The sequence below is a fragment of the Vanacampus margaritifer genome, chromosome 4 (assembly GCF_051991255.1).
Source record: "Vanacampus margaritifer isolate UIUO_Vmar chromosome 4, RoL_Vmar_1.0, whole genome shotgun sequence".
NCBI classification, from domain to species: Eukaryota; Metazoa; Chordata; class Actinopteri; order Syngnathiformes; family Syngnathidae; genus Vanacampus; species Vanacampus margaritifer.
In genome coordinates, this window is record NC_135435.1 from 17,179,511 (window position 1) to 17,200,614 (window position 21,104).

General features: G+C 38.8%; 3 protein-coding genes across 3 annotated transcripts; all 3 read left to right on the top strand.

The window, feature by feature from the left end:
• The first annotated feature begins 378 nt into the window (after positions 1–378).
• On the top strand, positions 379–4,062 carry mvda (mevalonate (diphospho) decarboxylase a). The gene is made up of 10 exons (XM_077564693.1): positions 379–546; positions 703–773; positions 1,103–1,217; positions 1,290–1,436; positions 1,511–1,710; positions 1,826–1,900; positions 2,169–2,387; positions 3,235–3,350; positions 3,427–3,535; positions 3,620–4,062. Exons 1-10 carry the CDS (start codon positions 477–479, stop codon positions 3,749–3,751), a joined length of 1,254 nt encoding a protein of 417 aa, XP_077420819.1. The 5' UTR covers positions 379–476; the 3' UTR covers positions 3,752–4,062.
• A 744-nt stretch (positions 4,063–4,806) lies between these two features.
• Positions 4,807–6,886, top strand: cyba (cytochrome b-245, alpha polypeptide). The gene is made up of 6 exons (XM_077564694.1): positions 4,807–4,973; positions 5,202–5,271; positions 5,575–5,649; positions 5,734–5,817; positions 5,932–6,013; positions 6,290–6,886. Exons 1-6 carry the CDS (start codon positions 4,916–4,918, stop codon positions 6,476–6,478), a joined length of 558 nt encoding a protein of 185 aa, XP_077420820.1. The 5' UTR covers positions 4,807–4,915; the 3' UTR covers positions 6,479–6,886.
• Positions 6,887–9,017: 2,131 nt separating this feature from the next.
• On the top strand, positions 9,018–21,064 carry tcf25 (TCF25 ribosome quality control complex subunit). Its single transcript, XM_077564028.1, has 18 exons — positions 9,018–9,386; positions 10,096–10,212; positions 10,324–10,389; positions 10,502–10,626; positions 10,738–10,803; positions 10,883–10,965; positions 11,409–11,539; positions 11,969–12,068; positions 12,432–12,525; positions 12,658–12,750; positions 13,212–13,317; positions 13,414–13,573; positions 14,243–14,330; positions 14,421–14,579; positions 15,406–15,496; positions 17,784–17,863; positions 17,954–18,029; positions 20,276–21,064. The coding sequence occupies exons 1-18, from the start codon at positions 9,165–9,167 to the stop codon at positions 20,444–20,446; spliced, it is 2,028 nt and encodes a 675-aa protein (XP_077420154.1). The 5' UTR covers positions 9,018–9,164; the 3' UTR covers positions 20,447–21,064.
• The last annotated feature ends 40 nt before the right edge of the window (positions 21,065–21,104 follow it).

Genomic DNA, 21,104 nt, shown 5'->3' on the forward strand with positions numbered 1-21,104 from the left:
TTGTATTTAGAACTACAGTATCAACTTTTGCACATGCATTTTCATAAACACTATTTAAACAGAATCACTTTTTGGTGTTGTTTGAACCTGATATAATTGGTTCCTTTATGGGAAACAAACAGTTTTAATAGTTTTTTTCTTTCTTTCTTTTTTATAAACCTGAATGCTGGTTCATCGTAATACTGTACAAAACGATTTACAATAGCAAGTGGGATGGTCTGATGGTCTGGGCCGTTTTCGCACCAGTGTGGTCAGATGATCACTCATTGGCCTCTCAAACTGTCGCATCAAGAGCTTGATTCTGATTGGTTGCAGGTTTCGCCATGTGTTCAACACCAGCCAATCACGAATACGACAGTGGTTGCTCAAAGACGAGTGTTGACAGTCATGTTGGCTAACGTGGCTGCTACAAACAAGCGCTTAATTTTATAAATTTAGATCGAACTCTACCAACATTAATCTACAGAATTAGAAATATGCCTGGGGACAGCATAAAGAAGACACACACGTGCACGGCTCCTGTGAATATAGCGGTCATTAAATACTGTGAGTATAACTTTAAACCTTGGCTCACTAATGCCTGACTCTATCGACCCTTTAAAAGTAGGTTTAATTGTTCTATTACATACCCGTAATTAGAAAACTAACTATAATTGTAATGGACTATAATTGTGGTAACGTTTTAGAAAATTTTGTTTTCAGGGGGAAAGAGAGATGAAGACCTAATTCTACCCATTAACTCATCGTTGAGCGTAACACTTAACCAAGACCAGGTAAGAAAGAAAGAAAAGAGACTGTGTGAAACACAGTTGGTTGTTGGAGAGGAAATTTAGATATCAAAGCGGGCCACCAAATCCCACATATAGGTGCATCATTAAAAGGTCTACAACTATTAAGGTAGGCATTGATGTCTTTAAGATGTTAATGCTCATTTGTAATGAGAAAAGTGTTATTTTATCGTTATGGTAAGCCTGAGCAACATTAGCTTGTGAATATGGTTGTCTTGATAGCTGATTAAAAATGAATGTGCATGCTACTACAACATACATTGTGACTTATTTTCTTTTTCTTTTGTTAAGCTTATGTGTCTTGTGTTTTCCAGTTGAAAACAACCACGACAGTGGCCACTAGCAAGTCTTTTGAAGAAGATCGACTATGGCTCAACGGCAAGGAGGAGGATATCAGCCATCCAAGATTACAGTCCTGTCTGAGAGAGAGTACGATTTTAAAACTGTGTACCCCAATAACACAATGAAGGATCCTTACATCTCTGTGTCATGTGTCTGTAGTTCGACGTCTTGCAAGGAAAAGACGTAATGAAGACGATCCCAATTTAGATTCAACCTGCTTATCCCACAAAGTTCACATCTGTTCCATCAACAATTTCCCCACTGCTGCTGGACTTGCTTCCTCTGCAGCAGGATTTGCTTGTTTAGGTGTGTTGCTGCATTGCATTCAACATCAGTGAAATGTAAAGCCTGTTACACACTGTTTCTCCACTGTTTTGCAGTATACACACTGGCCCAGGCGTTCGGCGTAGAAGGGGAATTGTCTGGGGTGGCTCGTCAAGGCTCAGGCAGTGCATGCAGAAGTATGTACGGCGGATTTGTCCAGTGGCTCATGGGGCATCAGAGTGACGGCAAGGATAGTCTTGCCCAGCAGGTGGAGCCAGAGACTCATTGGCCTGAGCTGAGAATACTTGTGCTTGTGGTATGAATGTCGGATTACGTTGCACTAGGTTAAAGAAGGGAGGGACATAAAAATGACAAGAGGGAAGCAAATACAAGTTATGCCTGTTAATTATGTGTGTCTATTTGTTTGACAGGCCAGTGCTGAGCGGAAACACGTGGGCAGCACCTCTGGCATGCAAACTAGTGTGCAAACAAGTCTTCTCTTAAAGGTACTGTTTTTAACCTCAGTACACACCCATATTTCTATTCTAAAGATTTGCTTTCACCGCGCTATGGAGGATTCAGTAGTCAATTTGTGCGAAAAGAAAACAAAAGTTGTGAAGGTTATTGATATGTCTGACTTGTCCCACACTTCCTAAACTGAACTTGTGAAAACATGCCTTACCATTTTAAAAGAAGAGTGGAATATATGCTACAGAGTAAACACATTGGATTATCGTGCAAGATTAAATAACCCCAAAATGTGTGTGTTTGTAGCATCGGGCCGAGTCGGTTGTCCCTGGCCGCATGGTTGAGATGATTAAAGCAGTGCGCAGGAAAGACTTTACTGCATTCGCTGAACTCACCATGAAGGACAGTAACCAGTTTCACGCCACCTGCCTGGACACGTATCCTCCTATATTCTACCTCAACAGTGTGTCTCATCAGGTCATCAACCTGGTGCATCGATACAACAGTCATTACGGGCTGACAAAGGTGAGGGACGCCACAGTTTGAGAAACACCACAACACTGGAAACAAGTGATGGAATTAGGTTTTAACTAGGTGTGTGCCAAAAACTCGATTCTCATTTAGTACGATTCAGAATCGATTTTAAATGTCCCAAAATCGATTTTATTTAAATTATTCATACGGTCTTCCCATTGTTTGTGTGTGCCTTTATTGGGAGTGCTGTTCATGTTGTACCCGATTTGGCCACTTAGGGGCAGTGTGGTTCCACGCGGTCTGATACACTGTTAAGAGTAGAAGGAAAAAGTCACGATCAAGTTATTCCAATAAAAGTTGTTTTTTTGCAGCGTTGAGCCGTTCTTATGAGTGATAAAAGTGCCGCAAGTAGAGCACTAATTAGCATTAGCGAGTCAGGCTGGAGTAGACCATTACGATTCCTTGAACATCTATAAATTGTAGCAAAAATCATTGTCAATCAAATAATTTTGAATCAAAAATCGTTTTTAATCGAAAATCGATTCTAAATCGAATCGCACACCCAAAAATCGGAATCGAATAGAATCGTGAGACATTCAAAGATTCCCACCCCTAGTTTTAACGCAAAGTACAGTATTTAATCATTGCTGTTTGTATGCAGTGTGCTAAAAGTTAGCTTTGATTCAATGAAAGTAACACAGCTCAAATGTAATTTAGATGGTTGCTGTTCGCAAATTTTCCACTTGTCTCACGTCCTTGTAGTTGCTCATTTGAGCGTACGTGTGCATGATCTGTGCAGCTGTCTTACTGATGTGATGTAATGAAGATGTGAAACTTGTGTGGTTTTCAAATTCTCGGGGTAACATGAAACCATTGTCAACATACTGTTTTCTTCAAGGTGGCCTACACGTTTGATGCAGGACCCAACGCTGTGATATTCACTTTAGAGCAGCACGTTCCTGAGTTTATTCAAGCAGTTCGACATTTCTTCCCTCCAGAAAGCAATGGTGGCGAGTGAGTAGACAATTGTCCATTTTAAGTTGTATACCATCTTGGAGTGTGTCCTCAAATGAAACTTCCTTTTGTGTAGGTTTTTAAAAGGTCTTCCAGTTCCCCATGCAGATATTTCTGAGGAGTTGAAACAAGCTATTTGTTTGGAGCCCATGCCCAAAGGAATTAGCTACATTATCAGCACTAAGGTATATACACACACGCATACCTAATTTGATTCTGTCATGTTCCTGCACTATACAATTTGTTGTTGTTGTTTTTTTATTTCAAAGCCTGGCCCAGGTCCTTGTGTTGTGAAGGATCCCACGCGGCATCTGCTTGGACCTGATGGATTACCTAAGAACACTGTTAAACATCATTCACTGGACAGGGACAGCGGAGTAAAACATGAAAACGGCTACTAATATATGACTGCCAATCATCAGTAGAGTCATTGCCCAATTACAATTTTAATGCCGTGTCTTCCTTTAGAAATGACCCTTTTTACATTTGAAACTGTTTTGTGTGCTCTCCTTGTGTACTGCTAAACCATGACTTTGAACAATGAGTTATGTAAGCTATGATCGAAAAGAGCTCTCAGTTGTCATTACTGTTCACAAGGCATTACACCATATAATCTATTTGCTGTTTAATGCCCATGTCTATAAAATTTGATATTATTATATAATATACTCATATCTAATAATGTGATTAAAAGCATTGTTTTACACTGAAATTTAAATGCTGTGCAAATTTATTGATCACATTGTTAGGCTGTGTAATGCAGATACTGAATTCTGTGTTAAACTTGGATAAGATGCCAGCTAAAATTCAACACAGTGTAAAGGTTATTCTTTTGCTATTGCTCACTTTTTCACACACACAAATGTACCTTTGTAAAGTAAACAAGTTTGTGATTTTTTTATTTTATTTTATGTAGTTTACTTTCTGTATAATTTAGCCTAACATTATTAGGATTTATAGTCAAGTTTATTTGTACAACCCTTAATCAGAAGATTTCCTTAAAGGGCTTCATAGGACCACAGTTCGCAAAGATCAATGGCATCCACAATGGGGAAGCGAAAAGTCAAAAAGCTGTACATTTGTACAAAGCATTTGGAAGGGAAAAGGAAGTAACCTTTGAGTAGAGAGCACAAATGGAAGAATCCCCCCTTTCAGGATGACTCGGCTGCAATGGATGCCGATTGGGCAACAACTGTAGAATGTTAAGTAAAACAGCATTAGAGTCCATGTAATAATAATTAAAAGTTTATTACTACTGAAGAACGTTTTTTACTCAAGTTATTTTTTGTTCATGTTAGAAGGAAGAGCACAATCTACGATAAAATGTTTTCATGGTAAGCGTTTAATTTATTTTAAGTACATTCAACTGGAATGGAAAAGGCATTAACATGCAGGAATTCATCACCCACCTATGACGGCGTTTGTAACCGGAAATGGCGTATATGGGGGCGTGTCACAGGTAGGCTCGGCTAGAACCATACTTATTTCTCATGCTGCTTCACTGCCTGCGCTCACATTTCACTTCAGAGAAAACATTTACTCCTTGAGTGTGCACCGAAGGCAACATGGGGAAGATCGAGTGGGCTATGTGGGCCAATGAGCAAGCTTTGGCTGCTGGACTCAGTAAGTTTAGCTACGTTTCAATCGTTTTTTTATTTTATTTTTACTCTTACAAAAGAGTTGCCACGTACTTTTTGCTGTAGATGTTACCCTGCTAAAAATTTTAAATTAAACAATCGATTCGTTTTTGTTTTTTGTTTTTTATTCAAGTTACTGTTACTCATTTATTTGTTTTAAAGATTAATGAGTGGCCTTGAATTTGACAAGCATCTTCCTGCTTTCTACTTGCAGTTCTCCTTACTGGTGGCATTGTGGGGGTCTCAGGGCTGTTCAGAGGGTGGCAGTTTGCTGCCTATGCTGTGTATCCTTTGCAGTTTCATAAAGCACCTTTAGCTTAAATGTATTTAATTCAAGTTGTCTTTTTGTGCAAATGTCCATTTTATAGACCAAGGATATCCTCATTACTTTTACCTAAGAGGGATTAACTGCTTAGAGACTGATAACTGTAGCAAATGAATATCAATGAAAATGGAAAATATTAACTACTGTTATCAGTTTACTTCTTAAATATGATCACAGTCTGTGGTATGTGTTGCTTAATTTTTACGTAATTATACATGTTGGCAAACCTGTCCGATAAGAAAGCCTTGACAGCATCGCTCAGTGCCACTGGCGTCTTTGTGTGTCTGCTGGAGTACCCGAGAAGCAGACGGGCAAAGGGCACCGGTGTGGAACGAAAGTAAGCGATGCCATTGCATCAATCGCGTTAAGATCGAAATGGTTGTCTGTTAATGTTCATTCTCTCCTAATGTTCTGTTCTCAGGGGGCAGTACTGTTTCACTGTGTGCGTGAGAGCTTTTGGGCCTCTGACAAGGAACTACTACGTCAGGGCCTTTTTATATGCTGGGTGAGTTGAAATCACAGCCGCTTTCCTATGCTCGACAGCATTCCTGCCAATCAAACACTTCTCTATTGTGTTGTTGCATTGACCTTAATAAAGACGTCTCATTCTGTTTCCCAGGCTGTGCGTTCCCGCTGGGTTTATGCTCGCTACTGTCCTAGGATGTGTCTGCCTTGCTATCGCCAGCCTCATCTACCTCTCAGTAAGTCAAATATTGCTGCAGTATTTTTACGATGTATTCAGGAAGTTGGTTGAAACGGTTACAAGGAAGAGATTGTTTCATTACTGGTACAGCCCTTGAGCCATACCTCACGTGTGGATTTCAGCATACCTGAAATCTGACCAGGAAGTAGTGTGGCTGAGTCATTTGGACCTTGTGTCATGTGCCAACAAAATTATTTTTGCAAATAGTTGACAACATTAATAAACATGTATTTAACTTTGGAACATGAGGTGATCATTTATTTTGCTATTTCAGGCGGCCATCCATGGAGAACACTGGGAACCCATTCTCCCAAGAGTGCAGCCCAGTAGGATAGCTCCGAGCATTAAGAATCCCCCTCAGAATCCTCCACCAAGACCTCCAGCGGAGATGCGCAGGAAAAATGTTGATGACTTGGAAGGCGCTTCTTATGACAACCCCATGGCTGTCATCGATGAGAAGTAACCCGACTGGTTTCCTTTTCTCCATCCTGTGGTTTTGTTGAAATGCCAACAGAGGTTTAACGAACCTTGTGACTTTTGGTAAACACCTTTTGAACAACGGGTGACAGCGTGAATGTCATTTTATTTGTTGCGGGGGTGGCACAATGCATATATTGCAGCTGCTAAATGGATCACATATAATAACTATAGATGTTTATATACTTACACTTGTGATTTAGTTTTTCCGATCCCACTGCCTTTGTAATGCAATTGCACACACCAGTGCATGCAGGTTTTTTTCAACAGTTCTTTTGGGTGAATTTTACTTTTTTGTCTGTATCAGTTTGACACACTGAGAAAAAAAACATATATTTTATACGATAGTTTTCTGTACTACATGTAAATAAATCATTATTTTCCCAGGTCTACATTTTAACGTGTCTTACTTCCTCTTTGAAACATGTGGTAGTTCGCAGCTTCCCATTTTGCAAACACCCTGACTTTCAGTATGTTGGAATTTCCCTTCTTTCATATTTCCTGTATTCTTTTCCTCACACATTACCTGTGACATCACATGACATTCATGGCATGCAAAACATCCAATTAATACTTTGTTCTGCCACGGTAGCTTGTTGGACAAGTTCAGCGCACTGATGTTGCATAATCCAATTAAGGTATTGTTTTTTATAGTGTGGAAACATCAGGGAGACTTGGACTTCCTGGTTTTAATGTGAAAAGCTCAAACGACACCAACCATAACAGTAATTTACAGGAGAAATAATCAGTCTAGTACACACATGCGTTCAAATGCCTTTTTTTTTATAAACAGAAATAACACTAAATTATCTCAAAGCCACCTTTAAAGTGGCCTATAACCCATACAACTCAATTTGACTTTGTCTTCAAGACGGAAATAAAAAAATAATAACCGACTACATGATGTGGTTGCACAAGTGTATACACCCTCTAATGTAATTGTCATCACATTCCGAGTTCAACACGTGTTAAATGTTAGTCAGCAAACCTATTGTTAGTAAAAGTGCCTCTGGTTAATCCCAAATAAAATTTCAGATGTTCTAGTTGGGTTTCTTATTTCCCCCTTTCTAGCAGGATCTTAAAGGTTTTGTGCTAACACTAACTGCTATTTTGAACTGTTCGTATCCTCTTCACCTTGACGAAGGCTTTGATTCTAACTGAAGAAAAACAACCCAAAGCATGATGTTGTCACCACATGCTTCACTGTCAAACAAAATGACAGGAAAAGACTACTGAACATCTTGGATTTATTTTTGATTTAACAGGCACTTTAAATAGCGGGAAATGCGTGCTGACTCCCATTTGAGTTGAGTTTGAACGTGATTGATTATTTCTGAACACAGCCGCATCTCAATATAAGACAGTGTGCACACAAGTGCAATCACATTATTTCAGTTTCAGGAAAAAAGGAGAGCCACAGTCACTGATGCACTGTCACCATTTTATTTAATGGCACAAGCGCACAAATATAAAATTAGTTCACCCGCAAGTAGGTACGTCAAATCTCACGGTCAAACATTCGCATGCAGATGAACCGGTCATGTCCCTTACATCAATATCTAGGCCATGCCCTTTCTCTAGATAAACAACATTACTGTACAGTTGTTGTGATGCCCAAAGTGCAGTAAAGTACACTTTATAAACCAGTTTTATTTTCTTCTTCCCAAGCCATCGCTGCACTCTAAAAAGAGAATTGTTGAATCAATTTAAGATTAAGCAGAGAATTGTTCACCAATTTGATATAATTGCTTCAAGTGGTAATACACAATTGAATTAAGTTAATCCAAAGTGAGTATATTAAGTATGAACTCATAGTTAATTAAATTTACAGTAATATATTATTTATTAAGTTGGTTCAACAATTCTCTTTTTAGAGTGTGCACTGAACTGACACTCCTTCCATGCTGCTATGTACAGTACATTTAACCATTCAATGCCCTCTGTAACTGTATATATATATATATATATATATATATATATATATAAAACGTGTGCCTTACTGCTAGTTGCACTGCACAATTTAATATCTACTATAGATTTTACATAATTTATTTTCTGTACTATTTGTCATTCTTGAAACACAATCTGATATGATTATAATGATGATAAAATCATTATAGACACCCGTCTTTTTTATTATTAGTATTTTTATCGTGTTTTATTATATTTTTATAAAATACAATATTTTCTTCATTAAAACACGTTACAATTGAGTTCATATAAATAAAGGAATATTGATTCGTCATGTGTGGGTAAAATGAATACGATAGATAGATAGATAGATAGATAGATAGATAGATAGATAGATAGATAGATAGATAGATAGATAGATAGATAGATAGATAGATAGATAGATAGATAGATAGATAGATAGATAGATAGATGGATGGATGGATGGATGAATGGATGGATGGATATCAAAGCTACCACTGTCACCTACTGTTGACTTCGAGCACTGCATATTTTTCGGCATTGTTTACAGCAAAGGTCCCCTTTTCTCCACTTGGAGGCAGTAGAGTGCGTCAAAACAGTTGAGACTGCCGAACAAGGAAATGAAGAAGTAGAAACTCGAACGACATGGCTGTATGCGAAGCATATCTTGATTATGTGCTCTCGTAAACTTACTTTAGTCGTCAATACTTTTGTATCAGCGCGTACATGAGCAGTGTAAAATGTCTACCAGGGCTTTGCGGAGGCTGAAAGGCAAACAGCGAGCTCAGGAGGCGGTTGTCGTCGAGGATCTAACTTTAGCAGATAGCCCCGATGAGCTGGCTGAAAGCGAGGAAGAGCAGCTGGACGCTACGAGTGTCAGTCCAGCGTCGCATCAGAATGTCAGCAATCGAAAGTCAAAGAAAAACAAGAATCGTAAAGACATCTGTGCCATTTTTGAAATGGTATGTCTACATTAGCTCAATCTTTCTACATGTTGCAGTGTGATCTTAAAGCTGTTAGCCGCGTCTAGCTAGTCCTTGTTAGTAAACTAAACATAGCCACACATTATTTGGTACACCATTTGATATCAAGCATAGAGAATTCGATGTGTGTCAGATACAGTCAAACTTCAAATTACAAGTTTCCCCCCTTTCATTGTGGTCCAGACGATCAGTTAGCACGTCAACAAAGATCCTGCGCCAGTTGCTTTGTTAAGTGCGCGAGAAGAGGTTGACAGTTGAGGCAGGTAAGATCATAGCTGCTCATAATGCCGTGAGCATCCGACAGACACTTTCTGGCTGAACAACATCACCTCGCTAAATTAACCTCCCTACTCGCTTGACCTGGCTTTGAGTGATTCCCCAACCCGTTTTCCTAAACTCAAGGGGGTGATCAGGGGGACCTGTTTTGAAGACATGGAGGATTTCAAGACAGCCGTGATGATGGAGCTATTCCTTTCAGCAGTGCATGAACGTTTGGTAGAGAATACTGGGAATGAGCATTAGACTCAAGGAGTATTACTTCAAAGTGCAAAACCTGTAGTTTGGATGTATAAAATAAAATAAAATTGTGACACAAGTCTTGGCGCTTTTCTGACACACCTTGTAAACTAGTAAGAATTTTGACGTGTTAGTTTTATTACTCTCATTTTTATTATTTATTATTTTCCAGATAAGTGATACAGAAAAAGTCTCAGCCGATGAAGATCTAGAGAAACTTGATGGAAACAAAACAAGTGACACCGGAAACAATGGCAGCAAAGAAAACAGCAGTCAAGGGTCGAATGAGGTAGTTGGCAAGATGTGGGAGGTGGAATGTATTTTTTTTTAAGCAAATTATTTTTGGTGTTTATTTATTTATGTTGTTTTTATTTGCACGTTTGTCATTTGTTATTTCCAGCATTTGTCCAGTGTTAGGAAGAAGAAGAAGAAAAAGAGGACAAAAGTTAAATCTGAAATTGAACAGGTAAACTTGAATAGTTTTAAACATGTCTTCTTTAAACCACACCTCAAATTGATTTTCTTAAGACAGAAAGCCACCTCAAATGTATCTTACAATGATTACTGTCTGATGTCAGAGAGCACAAGCACCAGATGACAACATTGATTTATTGCTGGAAAACCTGGACCGGTCCAACGGTTTGACTTTGCAAAATGACGCTGGTGGCTGTGACAGAAGACCCATCTTATATGTGGAGCACAGGTGATCGAACAATGTCTGTTTGATAAAGATGGAGCATGCTCATGATTGGCTGTCCTGACGTACTCTAGGTTATTTTGCAACTAATTGTTCCATGCATATTTTTGTCTCCAGGAATCTGAACCCAGAGACAGAGCTAAAAAAATATTTTGGGAGTCGAGCAGTTTTTGGTGATCAGAGGTAAACATGGATTTGGGGTGCTGTTTGGCAAATTCTTTTGTCGTCATGTCTTGTCATAATTTTTGGCATTTGTTTTCAGACCGCGACAACGCAATCGACAGTTTCATCGGAACACATGGATAACCAGCCCCAAGGAAAGTTGGCCTCGGTTCAGCCGCCCAGGTCAGGCTTGCTTTCATCTTATTAATCTGTTTAAATAATGTGTCTCCCTGGTATTACAATGACTGCCCTTGCATTTATGTCATGCAAAGTTGCAAAGGTAAAACTGAGTGTTTTGTATTTCTTCACTTGGAAACATTTTGTTACTTTTAATTTAATTAAAAGTGCAAAGGGGCAAACGATCTTCCGATGTTCTAGTCAGTAATTAAATGCATTAAATGTATTCATGACCTTCAAATGGTCCAAACAATTTTGTTTAGTAGAAATGTTTTTTTGTTTGTTTTTTTAACACATTAGGAGTAGGGAACTCCTGTTTTAGATGTCTCCTTGTAGTATTGCAGTAGTAGTTTTAAAGTTACGATTAAATTGCATACTCATGCTTGCTCTGTGTTAGGTCTGTAGTTAATTGACTACACCCGTATTAACCTGAAATGATGTTTTTTTAGGAATCTCAATGACCTTACTGGAGTCAAAAGATGGCATTCAGTGCTTCACCTTTGAGCACAGTCGCGACTACCAACAAGTGCAGTTCAAGTTCCTGGATGCTGTCGAGTCCATGGATCCAAACAACATTATGGTAAAAGTGCATTACTCTGTTGTGCATGTTAGTGAATAATGCAAGTAACACAACCAAACTACTGGTGTACTGTGGAATTTCCAAATAATTACAATTCTTATGTTTACATGATGGAATCATTAATCAGTTAATTTAAAGATAAAACTGTTGAGTGTTCTTTCTGTTGTCTAAGGTAAACAACTCTAACATGACTCTTTTTCACACAAGGGTTTGATTTTAAGTTATATACCATAGCAATTTTTAAAGGTATACTGTCATTCCATTAAAGTGATTGAAGCAAAAATATTTTAAGTTTTAATTGATAAACAGTCAATTATTGGCACATGATGTAACTATAATGCATATTGAATAATGATTGTAAGAGCAGTGATTAATAATGACATGCATGTTTAACATTTGTATATATCATTTATTGATGTCTTTTCTCAGGCTCTACTGCAGCTGAATCCGTACCACATTGATTCTTTGCTACAACTTTCTGACGTCTGTCGTATACAAGAGGATCAAGAGATGGCCAGGGACCTTATTGGTGAGGCTGTTTAACCCAAAGAAAGAAAGATTTCCTTCAATCAGTGCCCTCATCACTTTTAATTAACCCCAAAAATTATTCAAAAACACTGATAAACATTGGTTAATATGTAATGCCTTATTCCGCGGAGCCGATCAATGACGTCATTGGTTGATTGGGCAAATAAAGATATTACAGCCGATTGCGGATTTTTGCATAAAAAATGCTAAATAACAGCCGATCCCGATCCAGCCAATCAGTTCGGTGTAAAGTCTAATTCAATTGTTGACTAGACACACTAGCTGCCCAAATTAAATTATCAAAGCACATGAAACATCGACATAATACCGAAATGTGTGTACAAATGATTTAATTTTGTTGCAGAGAGGGCCTTGTACAGCTTTGAGTGTGCGTTTCACCCTGTATTTAGTCTGACCTCTGGCACCTGCAGACTGGATTACCTCAGACCAGAAAACAGGTTGGACGGACTTTTACATTCTCTTCAACTTTCTCTATCTTGACAGAAGCATGAAGTTATTTTTAAACCTTTCTTGAATAATTGATGACTTGAATAAAAAGCGTAAGTTGAGTGATAATAATCTGCTTTTAGGGCATTTTATCTTGCTCTTTTCAAGCACATGATTTTCCTTGAGAAGAGAGGATGCCCCCGGACAGCGTTGGAATACTGCAAATTGATCTTGAGGTAGAGAAGAAGAGCACAAGTATTTAAAAAAACAATATGGTCATGAGATGGCAAATTATTTTCCAGGGGCACTGTTTGTTTATATCCTACTAGATGAACAAGAACAACTTTTATTTAATTGAATAACATAATTTGTTGATTGTGTGTAATTGGTTTGTCAATTGGATGCTGTGTAGTGAATTGTCACGCAAACCCCTTAAATGTTAATTAAGGCCAAAGACAATTGGCTGTGTGTTTCTTGACAAATAACTGCAATTATACTCTTTCCTTATGAATTTACCCACTCAAAGTACATGAAAATGTAGAATTTCGATTCCTATAGAAGGAGAGGGTATATGTCAAGTGAATATCGCCATATAAATAGCTGTGAATTTTTGAGGACTTCATCGAGTCGATGTATTCAAAGATGTTGGATTTCTGAGGACTCCCAAGTACTTTTTCTCCTTCTTACTCCTACTCAGTTTGGACCCAGACTCTGACCCGCTTTGCATGCTGCTGCTCATCGATTTCCTGATGCTGCGTTCCAGACAGTACGACTCTCTCCTTCAGCTTTATGAGGAATGGGAGGTAAATTGCTCTTCACATTCCACATTTTCCTTATATATTTATTTTGACGTGGTCAACCATTCAGTGCTAGGCATAATTGTTTTGTCTGCTTCTCAGGAGCACAGAAATCTGTCCCAGCTGCCCAACTTTGCATTCTCCACTGCACTCTGCCAATTCCATCTCAGTCAGCAGGAAGAAATGGAGCCTGAAGAAAGCGATCGAGCAAAACATAAAGCTGACCAAATGCTACAGGATGCGCTCATCATGTTTCCTGGAGGTTAGAAATTCCACACTGTCAAGAGCTTTACTTCATACCGAGAGAGAAGCAAGCTTTCACACTGTATGTGTGTGAGGGATTTTTTTTTCTTACCCCTTTTTACTTTTTTTTTATCTAATAGTTCTGTGCTGCACCAAATGAGAAATAAATGGTTAATGGATGTTATAATTAAATTAATATAACATATAAAACTGCATGGGACTGTTTTCAAGCATGGGTGCTATACAGTATAGAACTCACCTGTATAGATCATCTTTTTTAAATAACCGATAAACACCAAAAGAACCTCAGTGGTGTATAGTGGTTCTATATGGAACCAGTTGTGCAATAAAGAACCTGTGAAGGATCTTATCTGAAAAATGTGATACCATCTCAAAATAATTTATGATTTAGGTTTACCACAAATGCCAAAGCCTGGGCTATGTGTAGATGTTACACTCCAGGGGAATCTAAAAGTGAGTTTTATGAAGGTATTGTGTATTTATAATTAATAAAAGAGTAAAGTGAATTTCCGCCATTTTTCTACATGCCAGACTGTCGGAAACAGGCTTCTAGAAATGGAGGGTTTTAATCACAGGAAAACAAACTATGAAGTCATGGTGTCGCAATGAATGATAGAAATCAGCCCCAGGGGGCATAAATGTCACAAATGTGAATGTGTTTCAACAGTCTTAATGCCTTTACTGGATCTATGCGCTGTGCAGCCAGATGCCACGGTCACCTCGCATGCGTTCTTTGGCCCGAGCAGTCAGATTGGGTAATACAAACTTTTGTCTGATCATCTTCTCTTCTCAAGTCTTAATGTTAGCGAACTACCCTTTGTGACGTCACCATTTGCTCTCTCTAGACAGCTGCCAGCCTTGTCTGAACTGACTGCGCTGTATATGGGGAGGATGTACAACCTTTGGAGGGAAGCGGCAGTTATGCTTTGGTTGGAAGAGTGTGTCAAGGAGGTGCTGTGTCGAATTGATGCAAATGACCCACTTGTGGAAGACTGCCAGAACAAGTAAGACCAAAACGGGGCTGCCTATCTGTCAGAAGTTTACATTCATGACAATCTTAAGTAATCCATATAATCCGTATGAATTTTTTCAAACTCCATATTAAATGTTCCCAGTTCCTGCCATGTCACGCTTACATAACACACACAGTAGCACAGTGGAACTTTTGAAGTTAAGAGATTGGCCTAAATATTCTTGAAAACTTAATTTCTAAATTTGCTCACTCCTTCAAACTATCATCATGTTGTACTAGGGGTGTTAGAAAAAAATCGATTCGGCAATATATCGCGATATTACAGCGCACAATTCTCGAATCGATTCGATATGCGGCCGAATCGATTTTTAAACATCAATTTTTTTATGGGAATATTCAACAAAACATCTTACTTAGGGTTAGGATTCACACATTAAGCATGGAAGAATGTTGTATTAATGGAACATTGAGCCTTAATTTTTTTTATTTCAGTGCTTTTCAAACATGAAACAGACAGCAACCTGTTTGTCAAATGCACTATGAATCTGCCCCACACAATCTGTTGCGTTCAGCTCATGTTCATGGCTGTTACAAATCAGATTTAATTTTAAATATACAATTATATGGTGGTGAACTACTTCTTCTTCTTATGTCAACACTACATGTGACCCTGAATTAGATCATTCATTTCCCATCGTAAAAAATTGTTTCCAAACTTGAATGAATCGCAGCCAGTGTCCTGGAGAATCATTTTTTGAATTCAGAGGTTCCAGTCTATTGTACAAACATAAGTATAAAAAGCCGCTTTAAGGCATTCTCCTCACTATAAACCGTTTCCTGTAACCTCTGTGCTGTAGGAGAAAGCTGAGATATCACAGCGCTCCGCGGAACATTCATCGCCACGTTCTGCTGTCTGAGGTCAAAGAAGCCACGTCCAGTCTGCCTCTGGTAAAATGTCCAGACTTTCATTCAAAACAACAAAGTTTTTCCTGTTGTCTACAGTAAAACCACAATTGTTATTATTATTATTATAATTGGGCATTAGCAGATTTACATTTGATACTTTGTCTGTTAAAACATTAAACTACGGTAAATTACAGTACAGTATGCCAATACTGCTTGGCAATACTATGGGACGCTAATCACTCACTATAGCATCTTGTATTTACAATTCAATTCAAGTTTATTGATCAGACTCAGGTCCATATGACAAACACACAGCACATTATAGAAGAAGAAAATAAATAAATAACAGACAAATTATATCTCAACAAGCAAGACATTGGTGCCAATACAGCCAGAAATGGGATCCATATCGTACAGCACTGAACTTGGGATTTGTCAGCAACTGTATGACACCATTCTGTGAGCCATTCAGCCTGCACATTAATCTAAACATCAGATGTCTCATTAAACTCTCAAATTCGTTCATGCAGGCTGTACGGAACGATTCACTGGCACTACTCCACCTGGGCTTATTTAAAAGAATCCTAAAAGCATCATTATAAGAAACCTGAAGCTTGTGGATTCTTACCTTTTTTAAATTGCCCACAAAGGGGGCAGTATACAATGGTGTACAAAAGGTTTTAAAAAGATTGACCTTTACAAGGTCAGAACACCAATAAAACTTCCTACACAACATGTTAGCTTAGGTCCTTATCTCCCTTTGCCCTGCAAATTAGCACCACAGTCTTCTTTGCGTTATATTTGATATCAAATGTTACACCCTAGTCAGAACAAATATTTAGCAGTTGTTGAAATCCTGCACTACCAGGTGACCAGGTAATAGCAAGGTCATCTGCATACATAAGATGGTTGACCACAGTGTTGCCAAACATCAGGGATGTGATTTTTCCGCTAATTCGAGGAATACCGCTTTTTTTATCTCCCCCCCAAAAAAAATTCCGTTTTTTTTTTTTAGTAGTTCATTGTGTATGCACATGACTCCGACAGATAACATCTTCTGCTATAACAAAGACATTTGTGGTATGCTCTAATATGAGTTACTTTTCATTTGGTCATGATACAATTATTTGTTCATGAAATTTGAACTCTTCAACATTATTTATGTGTTAACTTAGTAATCACATTAGTTAGATATGATGATATTCTCAGTGATAGTTTTTAAAAGCAAAGGCAGTCCAATGTTTTTGAATGTGACTGATTTTGAGTTGACTAAAACTGCCATTTTATATGGGATAGTTCAATATACATTGAAAATTTATGCTGTTGTTTTGTCTATTTCTTTGTCATGTGAGTGCATTGAAAGTACTTAAAAACACGGAAAACCCATGAGCTCTGGACCTAGCTGGGTGCCAGCGGCCCCCAGACCCCCGGCTAAATTTTCAGATAATTTCACTTTGGTCAAATCACATCCCTGCAAACATGCAGCCAGTATTACACTGCCTGAGTTGCTCTGACAGATAATCCATGTACACATTCAACAGGACTGGAGAAAGAATCCCTCCTTGGCAAACTCCGTTCCCAACACCAAACCGAGCGGAGGTTGCTTTCCCCCACTTAACCTGTATACTCTGATTGGCGTACCATTAAGCCCTATCAAAGGCCTTGGAGGCGTCAATAAAAACAGAAGAGTTTGCCCTTCTGTATGTTTCAGTCATTTCTTTCAGTGAATAATACATAAATCTGTACTGTGCTTGGGCTTAAAACCAAATTGGTTGTCAGTACTGACAAGATACGAATTAAAGTATTGTAAATAATTAGAAAAGCGGAAACCTGTAAGATCGTTATTGTCCCAATGGATATTTTCCATTGATGAGTTTGCTGTGTAGACGAGCAACAAATACAACACACTCAGACTCTATCACAATCACGCCTCACCTGTTTCTTTTCTTTTCTTTTTATTTCTTTTTCCTGGAGAGCTCAGTATTGTTCATTCAGTAATTTTGCCGATTTGACATGTCATCATCATTGCTCTCTTTTATTTTTTATTTCTAAATTAAAAAAAAATATTTACCTGTTTTCTGAAGCCGAGACGTGATTGGCTGTTACCTGAATCCTAAGCAACTGTGATGTCATTTTCAGTCGACAGCAAGTGGCAAAATGGCCGGCCCAGGAGATGGATAAAAACGGCTGTATTTTGCGGCTTCATTTATATTCCACAAAATATATATATAATAATAGTGTTGACTTCCCCTTTAGCTTGTGGTGACAATAAGATCTGTCACTGCAGTAGACCCAACTTTGACCATGCTTCTTTACTCCACCCTATCAGGAGGTGACGACTCAACCCATGATGGGATTTGACCCCCTCCCACCAGTGGAATCTTTTAACTCATACACCAGACCAGCAAGGTAATACAGGTCGTTCATACCTTTCTCCGTTAATTTAGCGACCAACGCAAGCCATACCTTCAGTTTGCTTGTTTCTCTGTGTGCATGTAGGCCCCGCGTTGGAGCATCAAATGAGAGCACACTGTCACTGTTTTTCCGTTCCTTACTGCCAAACTTCAACCTTCAGGTAAATCCTTCATAGAATTGAGATTCAAATTCACAATACCTTAGGTTGGATAAGGAATGCACTCATTGGTCATCATATTCAAAAGGCTGTTCTGTGCCGGGGTGCGCGCTCCCCGTTTGCCACGTGACCAATGACGAGGTGAAATGGGGAGCGGCGAGGTAAATATTCCCAACGCTCGCTGCATTGACGCGGCCAATTTAGTCAAAAAAGTGCCCCTATGCACACCAAAAAAATGGCAGTATGCAAATTGCATAATTGACCCACAATCCTCGATGCGGCCAGTGACGCCCACGATCGGTTACAGTTTGCCGGTAGCAGCATGCATTGCTGATGCTAGCGAGCATTAGCAACATTAACAAGCCATGCTGCTACCGAGCATTAGCAACATTAACAAGCCATGTTGCTACCGAGCATTAGCGAGCTAAGCAAGGATGGAAACGTGAATATTGTGCCTGTTTATGCACCAAAACGGAACTGTATTGCCCCTGAGTCGCGTAAAAACCACTTTGAATTCCCCCCATGGGCTCGCTCACATGTTGGGGGGAAAAAAAAAAGGTATGACGTCAGACAGGATTGCGGACCGGGTAATGTGCACGAAGTTAGAAAAACATCACAGGTAAGAGGATTTATTTTCACATTGTATTTGTGGGGATCTATTTTGTTTCTGGGGGAATGGAACGATTGTAAATGAGCACTATTGGCGGAAGGATACATGAAAAGGAGGGGGAAGCGATTGTTGTGACAGTTGTGACTGGAGAGCAAGACAAAGTTGTGCTTGTTCCACCATTTGGTTTCGCATCTTAATACAGTGTTTCCCACACCATGTTAATACTTGGGCGGGCCACCCAAATAAACTGGACACCACCCAAGTAGATTTGAAGAAAATTGAATAAAAATATATTTAAAAAAAAAAAAAAAAAAAAAACTGTCACAGCCAGATATACCGCATGTAACATTAGTTCGCCGTCATTCACTTGTGGATCATGAGGTTAGAGAAGACGCAAGTAGCAGCCACATTGGCTAAAAAGTTTCATGACCAAGCGCTAACCCTGCTATGCTATAGATCTGCTCTGTTTATTCATCCCTACTTAAAAAAAAAAAAAAAAAACTTTGTATCTTGTAGAAGCCTAACAGCAGCAATAAATCATATTTGAGCTTGAAAAATGGAGATTTATATATATATATATATATATATATATATATATATATATATATATATATATATATATATATATATATATATATATAATGCAGTAACTTTGTAGCACAACAGTTGGAATGGTCTAAATTAGATAACATTTCCTCCCTATGCATGATGTTCCTCATGACAAGTGAAAAAAAATAAATGAAAGGAAGCATATGACAAATATTGAAGTCTCAAATAACAAAGACTGATGAAATGAGAAGTTGTTAAAAGTTTTGGTCTAGTGATTATTGCTTCTGGTAATCTTATAAAGTTCATTTTTGAGTTTGCTGATTGAGTCTGCTTTTGCAGAACGTTAGGAACATTTTGCCTATTTGTGTCACGTGTACCCGTAAAAACTCCGCAACTTAATTGTTCTGCTTATTTAAGCGTTACAATCAACCACAGCTGCTTCCAATCAGACATCAACATCACATGATGTTCTATCCCCCATCCAAGTCCTGGAACAGTGAGGCCAATTTCTTTATATTTGCTTGTATCCCGTCCGTCCGTCCATCCATCTTCTTGCGCTTATCTGCTGTTGGGTCGCAGTGGCAGCACTTTAAGCCGGGAAGCTCACACTTCCCTTTCCCTAGCCACTCCGTTCAGGTCCTCCAGGCGGATCCTAAGTCATTTCCAAGCCTGTTGGGATACTCTCTAGTGCATCCTGGGTTGTCCCCAGGCCCTCTTACCCAGTGGCATGTGCCCCGAAAAACCTCACCAGAGAAGCGCCCGAGGCACCTCACTTGAAAGGGGGTGGTTGGTTTCAAACAAAAGGTGCTTTGTCCTGAATCTGAGATGTCAAACACACCTGGATGTAAATATATTGAAATCAAAGTAGGAATTCTGAATGTTTGTCTCATATTCAGAGAGACAGTTGGATGAAAAAAAAATATTAAGACTGTAAGGTTTTATTAATTGCGGTATAAATGTGTGAAACTCCGTAAAACAACCCCACCCCCAATTACATAAATTCATTCATCATACACTTTGACCATGTTTCATTATGTAAATTATTAGCTGACAGTGTCAGATACGTCACGTTATTTGATATTTTCTCCAGGATGGGCCAAGGCAGGAGGACGGCGACATGGAGGTGGCTCGAGCCGGGCAAGAACTAAACCAGGAAGTGAATCGCCTGATGGTGGCGATGAGGGACATGCTGGCAAACATCAGGTTTCAAGAGCCGCCACGAGAGGACCAGCCTTTTAGAGACGAGGAAGAGTGGGACTGAGCGGGACGTTTTTGGAAAACTGACGGAAGAATAATTCATCAATAAAACATCTGTGACTAAATTATATTGCTGCCAAATGAGCTCCTTAAAAAAAGATGTTCCTCTCCATTTTTTAGGCTTGTTGAACATGAATCCACCTTTTTAATTAGCGTATTCTTAATTTTTTAGGCTTTAAAAAAAAAAGTTTTTCCTGTTATATAATGATTTTGTTCATGTATTGGATGGAATCTATACAGTGATGACATTGTTTTAAATCTCAGCATAACTTCACTGAATGTTATGCCATGATTACGCACTTTGGGCAATATTTCCCCTTTCGCGCCTGGAACCGCGCACTTTTAATTGAGGTCTATTCACCCATCCAGACTTTTGGCAGACCAACATTGCCAGTAAGCTGGGAATGAGTGTGCAAACAGCCAAGAGTAGTGGATTCGTTGAATTCTGGGGCTGGCTGTAAAATCATGGCGTATGGAGTTTTCCCTGACACTCATAAATGTCATTGGAATCCATGAGAAAAAAATTGCACATTTTAAATTTGAAAATACTTGGAAGGAGATTTGCATGTGTTTTTTTGGGAGGGGATATGAAATAAATCCAATAAAAGTGATTTCATCAGAATACAGCTCTTATGACTGAGTATATGTTTGGATGTCCAATG

What these genes read in the sequence shown, in the direction of transcription:
- tcf25 (XM_077564028.1), top strand. Translation starts at nt 9,165, where the DNA reads ATGTCTACCAGGGCTTTGCGGAGGCTGAAAGGCAAACAGCGAGCTCAG. An exon ending in GCTCATCATGTTTCCTGGAG is followed by an intron (nt 13,574 to 14,242) that starts GTTAGAAATTCC and finishes GTGTTTCAACAG; the next exon opens with TCTTAATGCCTTTACTGGAT. An exon ending in GGCCCGAGCAGTCAGATTGG is followed by an intron (nt 14,331 to 14,420) that starts GTAATACAAACT and finishes TGCTCTCTCTAG; the next exon opens with ACAGCTGCCAGCCTTGTCTG.
- mvda (XM_077564693.1), top strand. Translation starts at nt 477, where the DNA reads ATGCCTGGGGACAGCATAAAGAAGACACACACGTGCACGGCTCCTGTG. An exon ending in AGCAGGATTTGCTTGTTTAG is followed by an intron (nt 1,437 to 1,510) that starts GTGTGTTGCTGC and finishes ACTGTTTTGCAG; the next exon opens with TATACACACTGGCCCAGGCG. An exon ending in AAACAAGTCTTCTCTTAAAG is followed by an intron (nt 1,901 to 2,168) that starts GTACTGTTTTTA and finishes GTGTGTTTGTAG; the next exon opens with CATCGGGCCGAGTCGGTTGT.
- cyba (XM_077564694.1), top strand. Translation starts at nt 4,916, where the DNA reads ATGGGGAAGATCGAGTGGGCTATGTGGGCCAATGAGCAAGCTTTGGCT. An exon ending in CAGTTTGCTGCCTATGCTGT is followed by an intron (nt 5,272 to 5,574) that starts GTATCCTTTGCA and finishes AGCATCGCTCAG; the next exon opens with TGCCACTGGCGTCTTTGTGT. An exon ending in GGCACCGGTGTGGAACGAAA is followed by an intron (nt 5,650 to 5,733) that starts GTAAGCGATGCC and finishes TTCTGTTCTCAG; the next exon opens with GGGGCAGTACTGTTTCACTG.